Below are 9890 nucleotides of genomic sequence, written 5' to 3'. Positions count from 1 at the left end.
TTACATTCCGACGCAGACAAACTCGATCACGTGACTTTGATACTGCGCAATGTTGCCAGGTCCTTGTTTTTCCCGCGCAATAGTACTACATTAACACTGCTGCCGCGGGCTCTTATTCTTGTTTTCCCCTATGACGTGATATTTAGAATTTTACCGGGTAACAACGCCAAAAAACGTGTATCTTAGACCCCCGGATTGGGCTAGTTTTGGGGAGCAATTTGAGGAGGTCTGTTGTGAAACCTGGCAACCCTGATATTAAGGTTCATTGGAGCATGTTTTGCTTGCCTGCCTGCAGTGTCATATGTAACATTACTAATGTTGACCTATTAATGATTGATATGTGCGTCAGTGATAATTCACAGAGAGAGATTTTGACGTGTTTGTTCATGCAGGTCTCACTAGTCTGGAGGTAAGTAGCTAAGCGTGTGCACTTGCTTGAACAATTCTTTAAATGTATTATAAAAACTACAGTTGTATCTGGCATAGTACAAATAAACATTCGTTCTACTGCAGTAACAAATTGTACTAGTTATGGCATTTATACAATCCTGTAAACATAGTCTGTATTGCGGCGATGTATCTTACTTTATTATTATCACTGCAACAGTATCGCACGTAGGCAGTGATTTCAAAATGTTAAGCTTCCATGTTTGCTGCACGAAATATGCATTATTGTTAATATATATTGGTCTAGTATGACTGTTTCAAACAAAGTGGCCTGTAAAAAGTATAGCACAGTCTAAAGTGGGGTACCCAGTTCTATGTTCTAAGAGCTAAGAATAATAATTATATTTTTAAGAGAACTGTTCATTTTCATTATTTTGCCAAATGGTTATTTTGAATGTTCTCTAAACCATATCAGACCAGCATCCAACTAAATTGTCTTTGTAAAAGAAGTAAAAATAATATTGTTGGTAACATGTTGAGAAAGTTATTCTTGACTTTGAACAAGACAATAAACAGCAGCCAAAGTTCAGAGAACAGTCTCTGTTAGCTGGAGAAGTAGGGCATCTGTCTGTTATTAAGTGTCTCTGTGCCAACAACTTTAATAAACAAATTCAGCTACAAACTATCTTGCATGGTTTATAAAGGTCTGTATTGTGCGATGAGGATGATTTTATGTTTGTTAGCTTTGTAAACCAATAAATTTAATGATCTTTTATAGATAGTTGAGTACTTTTTAAACATTTTACAATGATCATTTAGGTGAATATTCTCTGAATAATATATTACAGTTCAGTGGTGGATTTTATGTTTATTTTAAGTTCTATTGGAAAATATAAATGCAAAAAAATGTTGGAAAATAGAGATGTAAACTTGAATGACATCCGTTTGGTTGAGTAAGGAAGTTGTCCAGTATGTTGCAGCTGAGCTGAGAGATGAAGCGTGTGAAGGTGCTCGTGGTCGGAGCAGGTGTGGTGGGTTTATCCACTGCTGTGTGTGTCGCTGAGACGCTTCCCTATTGTTCTGTGACTGTTATTGCTGAGAAGTTTTCTCCGGACACCACCGGTGATGGAGCTGCAGGAATCCTCTTACCCAAAGAGTTTCCCGGTGAGAGGATGCATCAGACCTGCCTTATATCATGCTTTTGGCATAATGCCTTTCTTTATTGTTTAGGACACCTATTTGTCTGCATAAAATGGTCAAATTGATTGTTATTGTCCTCTCTTACTAGACATCCCTCTTGAACGGCAAAAGCGTTGGTTCAAGGAGTCATTCGATCATCTTCTGGCCATTGCAGATTCCCCTCAAGCCTCAGATGCTGGCGTGTACTTGAGCTCTGGGTAAAACCTTGATGATAAAAACAACAACAACAAAAAAAAGCTAAAAGATGATACATTGAAGTGTTTTACATCTATAATAATCTCTACTTTGCTTCATCGTTAGGTACCACATTTTTAAGGATATTCCCTGTGACAAAAAGCCCTTTTGGTCAGATTTTGTACTTGGATTCAGATACATGACGGATCGTGAAATGAAGCGTTTTCCTAATTATAAGTTTGGTCAAGCGTTCACCACATTAAAGTGTGAATGTCTGAACTACTTGCCATGGTTAGAAAAAAGGTACGGTTTAAAGTTTTATAATATATTGTTTTTTTTTTAAAGAAAGTCTCTTATGCTCATCAAAGGCTTAAATTTGGTTTTTGATTAAAAATACAGTAAAAATAGTAACTTATTTTTTCTATTGAAATATATTTTAAAATGTCATTTATTTCTGAGATGGTAAAGCTGAATTTTCAGCAGTCATTACACCAGTCTTTAGTGTCAATTTGATCACATGCATTTTTCTGCATTGAAAAAGCATTAATTTATTATTTTCTTACTAACCTCATACTTTTTTTTAAATGTGATGTATCATGGTTTTCACAATTTTTTTTTATGACATTGAAGATTAATGTTTGCTAAAACATCAGCAAAAAAAAAAAAACAGCTATATTAAATTAAACAATATTACATTTTACTGTATTTTTTATCACATAAATGCAACCTTAAAGAATATTAGAAAATTCTTTCAGAAACTTTATTTTTCCAAATTTATGATTGGTCGTGTATTATAGAAACACACACACAAAATGCAATCAAACAATATAGAAAGGAAATATAAAGGCTACAGGAGCATATAATAAATAAACCAGTGTCATATTTCCCTCTAGGCTTCGAGCAGTTGGAGGTCAGATCATACATGAAAAGGTGACTGATCTTCAGAAACTGGCCCTGAATTACGATGCCATCATGAACTGCTCAGGCCTCAGCTCTCGTTTTCTGCTGAAGGATGAGGAGGTCTATCCAATACGAGGACAGATTTTGAAGGTTAGCGCTCCTTGGCTGAAGAACTTCATCCGAGATGGAGATGGCAATACCTACATCTACCCAGGCATCAGGTACGTCAGCATCGGAGGCACGCGGCAGGCGGATGACTGGCGGCTGGAGGTGGATAAGGAGGACAGCAAGGGGATCCTGGAGCGCTGCTGCCGGCTGGAACCGTCTCTGCGAGCCGCTCAGGTGATGGGCGAGTGGGTCGGGCTGCGGCCGGGCCGGGCGAACCCACGGGTGGAGCGCCAGTATCTGCATTTACAGGGCCGTCAGGTGCCTGTGGTGCACAACTACGGTCACGGCGGCTGTGGTGTTACTCTGAGCTGGGGAACAGCGCTGGACGCGCTCGATCTGCTGAGACAGAGTCTGTTTGAAAAACCTCCTCAAGCCAGACTCTGAACCTGCTGTCGTACTCATACACCCATGATGCTTTACAGTGATACTTCTGCATCTACTACTGAAGAGAAATGGCACTTAAATCGTAATAACAGATAAATCTGTCATCAGTTTTCCATCTAAAATGTTTACCAATTTCTGTATTATTCATTTTGTTTGATGATTTCTACATGCCACTAATTAGTAGGTTGTTTTCAATAGGTTCGAAATAGAATTTATTGTTTACAGAATGTAAATCTTGAGGAAGATAAATTGTGTCAATTGTTTGATGTTGAAATAGTTTTATCTAGTTTAATATGCTGAATTTGAAAATTGTCTTTATTTTTGCATTTCTAATTTTTAACTCATGTTAAATGTGATTTGAGTTTTGAAAATAGTATTAATTAATTTATGAAGTTATGTTGCCTTTAACTACTGAATGAATTTTAACTCAGATTTGCTGTATAATTTATAGCTGATTGTCAGTGTAACACTAAATACACCAGAATATTGTATTGACGAGAACATCTGTCGTATCTTGTTTCCCATAGAACAAAAGTACTCTTCATAAGTGTTAATGAATATCAGATATTCACAGATGATCTGTAAATTCATTACAATTAACTACAGTTGCAATGTGATTGTCTAAAAATGATACAAGAATTACCTGTAAAAAAAAAAAAAAAAAGTTAAAACACTCTCTGATTCACTAACCCCAAAAGTTGTCATTTTCTGTGTCTGTTTGAATATAATAAAACACACAGTTGTAGCAAAAAACATTGTTTGCAATATTTTCTTAACCTTAAATCATAATTATACATTATTATTATGTTTATATATATTATATATATATATTATTATTATGATTATGTTTTTGAGGCGGGTTTACTGCTTTTTACATTTAGACATTTAGCAGGTGCTTTTATCCAAACCGATAACATTATTAGTAATTATTATAAGAATGATGAATTACATATATATATAAATAAAAAGGTAAAGTTATTTAAATGTTAAATATTCTAAAATATAAGAATGTTGATAACATTCAGAGCAATAAAAAAAAAAAAATGATGATTTTCAAGCTTCGCCCAGTTTTTTGGTTCAGTAGGAGCTGAATGATCATTTATTTTAGCCTCCAGCAGACGTCTGTATCTGGTCTGGTCTCGGAGCATCTCTCAGGTCTGGTCGGTCCACTCGAGTGAGTCTTCTGTTTCCTCTTCCTCCAGCTCCTCCTGTAGGTCTTTCCTCTGAAGCACACTAGAATAAGGTCTGGAGGGTTTGGGGCCGGATCTCAGGCCGATCTTCCTCTTGGTGAGGTGGAACTGAGCTTTGACAAAGTTGTAGAACTTGTACTCATACTCCATGCGCTCATAAAGCACCTGCAGAGCTTCTAGATCAGGAGTCTGTTTGTGGACGGTGCCCGTCATGTTCCCCAGCTTCCTGTATTCTGAATCCAACAGAGACAAAGATTTAGACGCACAAAACTGATGTTAAGTTTAACAAAAAAAAAAAAAAAAAAATTGTGCTGTACACTGATTCAAAATGTTTTTGTGACTTAATATAAAAAAATACACATAATTTTAATTATATGTACATACATTTTGCATTTTTAATAAAAATGTTAAAAAAATATATTATTTTATATAAATTATATTTACATAAACCACTAGTATTTAAGTAATTTGACTCAATATTAAAATGTATAAAAATTATATACTATTATTTATACATATATATATATATAAATACAAACATTTGAAAAAATTATATATTGTATATAAATGTTATTTTAATTTGGTTTAATATTAAAATATATAAAAATGATATATAATTATATTATATTAATATATAATTATTAATATAATTTGACTTATTAACTAAAAATATTAAGTATGATTTTTTTATATTAATTAATATTTCTGACACTGCATTCATGAAAAATGAATTAAAAAGTGGAATATTAATATAAATAAATATTAATAAATCAATAAAAAAGGTGACCAGTCAAACCATCTGAACTTACATGAACTTATCCCGCAGGAAAACTCTCACCTGGACTTTTGTAGATGTTCAAGACGTCAGAGAAGAAGTGTGGAAGGAGTCTCTCCAGCAGAAGCAGCACATCCTCAAGTTCCTCCAACACTCCTACCAGCAGATAATGATCCAGAACGTTCTGCTTGGCCGTCTCCAGCGCCCACAAACCCGGCTCTCTAGTTCAAGACACACTATTATCAGCAAACGATGCTTTGTCATGTCATACAGGTTTATACATTTTAAAATACACTTTCTTCAAAACACTTTCATTTGCAATGTTTGCTGCAGTGTTTCGAGCGCCTCGGTTTGGCTGATTCACAGTTTATCCCATCCCCATCGATTCATTCAGAGTTGGATGAAAATGCTTGCACCATTAAAAATGAATCACACAAGTAGCATATGAGTATAACGGTCACCTGCACTGAGGATGCTGCCCACAGAAATACGGGATAATGTAGAAGAGCCGGGGGTTGGAGCATTCTGGGTAGCTTTCCAAGATGCATGTGTTGATGTCCTTTGGTCAAAAAGAACATAAAGGAAACATTTACAGTACTTGATGCATTTAGCATCTGTTTTTTATCCAGAGATGAACGAAAGCAATGTGTGAAAGAGCCATTGGTAACATTTCACTGTTAGTTATGCTAGTTATGCTAAGCTCCGAGAACAGTGACGTGTTTGTATATTCAACCACAAGGGGTCTGAACACACAAATGCTGTGACTGTGGGGTCATTCATATCAGTCTCCCACCAACCGCCCGTGCCTGGCTATTTCCTGCTGCTAAGCAAACAAAACCACAGCATTCCAGGGAAAGGTGCAGAAAAGGAACAGATGAAAATTAGCATTTGAACAGAAATCGTCCCTGTCCATGTGCATTGTGTCGAACGAATATGAATGCATTGGTATCTTTACAGAAACTAAACGTCTTGTGTGTTTTCCTCAGATGATGTCACACTGCGTGTACTGTTTATTCACGACCTGTAAATCATTAGCACACATCACACTAATGACTGACAGGAAAGCCAGCAGCACAGTCAGTCTCACACTAAATATAGACTGAGTAAACCGTGCTAATAAACGCTGCCCGCTGAGCAGTGAACGAGGCATTCATTTATGACAGCCATAACGGCTCATTCACTCAGTGCTCATTCATCTGCATGTGTGCTGTGGTTCTCCTTCTGCTTTCTTCAGAAACATCTGTTTTAAGTCTCTTACTAGGTATCTCTCGTCGTCTTTCATCCCAGGGGTCCGGACGACATGATTCTCTTCCCCCCTCCAGTCGCCGAAGCGGCGGAAGAAATAATTGGACAGGAATCTGTTGATGGGATCTCTGATGATGTTAATGTGCACGGGCTCATCCGTCCTGAACCTGATTACAGTAGAGAGAGGACTCATGGTTAAAATATACTTCATTTTATCTCGGTTTATTACACAGCTGCCTGGAAAAGTCCGATATTTTCAAATATTCACCGTCATTCATGGCAAAGATGGAAGTAAACAGCAGAGTTAGTTTGGTTTTTGATATTCCACACTTATGCAGCAATAAATACTGATAACTCTAAAGTGGCTTTTTTAACCCCCCGTTATTTTTGCTTGATAGAACCCATCTAACAGGAAATGTTCTCTGAACTTTGGCTAATGTTCTGGCAAGTTTCTCTCAAATTTATGAACCAAGATTTTTCAAGTAACAATAGTATTTAAAAATCACACTTTGCTGGTTTTTAATAATGTTCTTAAAATGTCAGCACAAAAAAAAAACATTCATGTAAAAAAAATTTTTTTTTTCCGTCTTAGCTGGAAAATTATTTAAAAAAAAAATTAAATGTTGCTACATTTTTCAGAAAACATTCAAAAGTAACATTCTCATCATGTCTACATAAACAAGAAAAAACGATGTTTTGAATGTTCAGAGAACAACTATAATGCTTTCATAAAAACATTCTTAGAACATATTTCTGTTAATATAAATCTGCTACATTGTAACATTACTTGTACTGCTTTCAGGTCGCTCATGATACACTAGTTTTACACAAAAAACGCAAAATGTCCCGTTCTTGAGTCTTAATTAGTGAAAAGAACCTGAGAAGGCTTTAGCATTGTTAATATTATTATTAACAATTAATGATAATAATTATTTATTTAGTTATTATTATCAATAATATAAATGATACATATTAATAATTCATTATTAATAATTAGTACAGGTAAAATTGCTAAATAAATACACAGAATTACAAAAACAAACCTCTATGCATCGACTCACCTGCTAAAATTGAGAAAATGCACATGTCGGGTATAAAGAAACGGCTGAGGAGTTGTGCTGATGTTTCTAATCAGATTTTCCTACATAAAAATGAAAGAAGAACAATTGATAGTGATGGTTCAGTGGTGGATGATGGCTGAAATATCGGCATACTGGAATTATAATGGTGAATTGATTCAATGGTAGTTAATGTGACGCTGGTAAACCAAGACATTGTTTACACTGACCATTCGTTTTTGATTACCTGTTCACGTTTGGTGAGTCTGGTCTTGTTGTGAATGTCAGAGGAGATGAGAGTGAAGCCATGTCTGTCCACCAACATGCGCAGCAACAGAACTAGTGTACGACTGCCACACTTACCCACCCTGTTATACACAACCTGACTCGGGAACGGAAGAGCCTGCAACAGAGAAAACTCTTGCACCATTCAAAGCGTTTCCACTAAAGAACAATGCACATACTGGTATAAACATATATGCATCTGTCAACTTTATGGTCACAAATGAGACTCAAGCACTCAAATATTATAGTATGACATGCAATGCTCTTACTCTGGGTGCTAAAGGTCCATGGCCACCAGCAAATCTCCCTAAAAAATGTACAATAAAATATGTAATTATGCATATTGAGACGCTGCCGTGTGATACACTCCTTATAGTACTTTAGATGAAATGCCAAATGTTCCAACCATCTGTATAATATTTGTAGACTTCTAAGCTTGGGTACTGAAATGTAAGACTGATATATTTTAAATGAGTATTTTAAGAATTGATGCTTTAGAAATCCACAGGTTCTTCCACTCCTCCATCAGTTTTAGTGACTGCTGTCTTTGTAGGACAATGAATGGCCTCGTATCATGAGTTTACTCGTGTGGAAATCACTGGTGGGTCTCATGCGCTGCTCTGAAAGCCAAGAACAACACTGGTGTCGTATAGACTAATAGTGGAGAGAGGAAACTTTGACAGTCAGCTCTTTATGAACCTTGACTGATGCCGCTGATCTGAGAACAGAACTACAGTATCAGGCTTTGCTAACGCCTTACAACTTTAATGGATCATTAAGGTGCATTCATTTAGTTAGACATGTCAGGAAACGTATAAGTTCAAATTTCTGAGTAAAAGCAACAGAAGGTCTGTTTAGACCCTAATACTATAATACAATACTTTTAAAGGACCCATTAAAGTTAGTTTTTTTTCATGAAAAAAGTAATACATATATAATATAAAGTCAGGACAAGAAAAAAAAAACATATATAACTTGTATATTATATATAAAACGTTTTAAGTAACTTTAATAGGTCCTTTAAAAGTATTGTATAGGCAAGTATATTGCCATATCAGACAGCATTCTATTGTGCCAACTTACTCCTTGACTCCTGATAAACACATAGTATTATACAATTTTAAGGTCTTACCGAGATAAAAACCCACATCCAGCAGGACTTTTGGTGCTCCTCCGCTGAACTGATAGAAGACAGAGCCCAGGCAGAAGACGAGGAGAGCGGTCAGACAGAAGAACAGATCCCGGCGCGAGACTCGGAGCAGAACCACCGCGAGCCAGTTTCCCCTGCGGCTCCTGACGCGCATGTAGCCGCTCAAGTGTTTATGAGAGAGAGGGTTTCTGAAAGTCATCATATCCTCATGATGGGAATCCCGAGAGATGGTACTAATCCATCTGATCTGTGTTCACACATCACTGGAGTCGCACTGCTCTCAGAGGAGCGGATGAGTTCAGGTCAGACTCAACAAACTGACCGTAGTCTACTGTGCGGCGCTAAACCTGCAGGTGTGCACGATGTTTGGGGGCGTAAGAGCCTCAGGGTTTTTTTTTTTTTTTTTGCATATGTAAATACATGCTTGAACAGTTAAAACGTTTCAGTGGCCAAAACCGTGAAATAACAAATTAGACATCACATTTAAAGGGGTCATGTGATGTTGCTAAAAAAAAAAACATTATTTAGTGTATTTGGTATAATGCAATGTGTTTATTCGGTTTAAGAAAAAAAAAAAAAAGAAATAAAAAAACTTTTTCCACATACCACATACATTATTGTTTTTCCTCTATGCCCCGCCTTTCTAAAACAGGTGCTCTGATTGGCCAGCTATCCAGAGCTTTGTGATTGGCTGAATGCCTCAAGCTGTGGCAAATCAATAAAACCCATTAGAAACAAGCCGTTTTTTGCATTCAGTGTGGACATAATTATGGATTATAATGACTTATAGTGTGTTTTTATGTGTTGTGTTGCATGTAAACATAAAACCATGAATCATCCAGCTACTCTACACTGCTAAAAACTCAATTTGAATTGTAAGTGGCAAATCCTTTACATATCTAAACGTACTTACAGACTGTGAATCAGAACAGCCGGCATTGTAGTCTTCTCTCCCAGGTTCTGGAAACAGTCCT

The 9890-nt window shown here is 36.3% G+C and overlaps 2 protein-coding genes across 4 annotated transcripts; one reads left to right on the top strand and one right to left on the bottom strand.

Annotated features, from left to right (window-relative positions):
* The first annotated feature begins 173 nt into the window (after positions 1–173).
* Positions 174–3966, top strand: ddo (D-aspartate oxidase). Of its 3 annotated transcripts, XM_052620235.1 has the most exons (6): positions 174–409; positions 1358–1551; positions 1676–1784; positions 1888–2064; positions 2655–2691; positions 2773–3966. In XM_052620235.1, exons 2-6 carry the CDS (start codon positions 1380–1382, stop codon positions 3211–3213), a joined length of 936 nt encoding a protein of 311 aa, XP_052476195.1. In that variant the 5' UTR covers positions 174–409; positions 1358–1379; the 3' UTR covers positions 3214–3966. The 3 variants fall into 3 exon arrangements, with proteins under 3 accessions (XP_052476195.1, XP_052476194.1, XP_052476193.1); XM_052620233.1 differs by having other exon boundaries at positions 201–409; positions 2655–3966; XM_052620234.1 differs by having other exon boundaries at positions 199–1551; positions 2655–3966.
* A 311-nt stretch (positions 3967–4277) lies between these two features.
* On the bottom strand, positions 4278–9334 carry LOC128031797 (uronyl 2-sulfotransferase). The gene is made up of 8 exons (XM_052620231.1): positions 8899–9334; positions 8036–8073; positions 7729–7884; positions 7485–7564; positions 6437–6590; positions 5640–5737; positions 5242–5399; positions 4278–4636 (listed from the first exon to the last, which is right to left on the bottom strand). The coding sequence occupies exons 1-8, from the start codon at positions 9116–9118 to the stop codon at positions 4365–4367; spliced, it is 1176 nt and encodes a 391-aa protein (XP_052476191.1). The 5' UTR covers positions 9119–9334; the 3' UTR covers positions 4278–4364.
* Positions 9335–9890: the final 556 nt, after the last annotated feature.

This window comes from Carassius gibelio, chromosome A17 (genome assembly GCF_023724105.1).
Source record: "Carassius gibelio isolate Cgi1373 ecotype wild population from Czech Republic chromosome A17, carGib1.2-hapl.c, whole genome shotgun sequence".
In the NCBI taxonomy this organism is placed as follows: domain Eukaryota; kingdom Metazoa; phylum Chordata; class Actinopteri; order Cypriniformes; family Cyprinidae; genus Carassius; species Carassius gibelio.
This window is presented reverse-complemented; position numbering and strand designations above follow the sequence as displayed.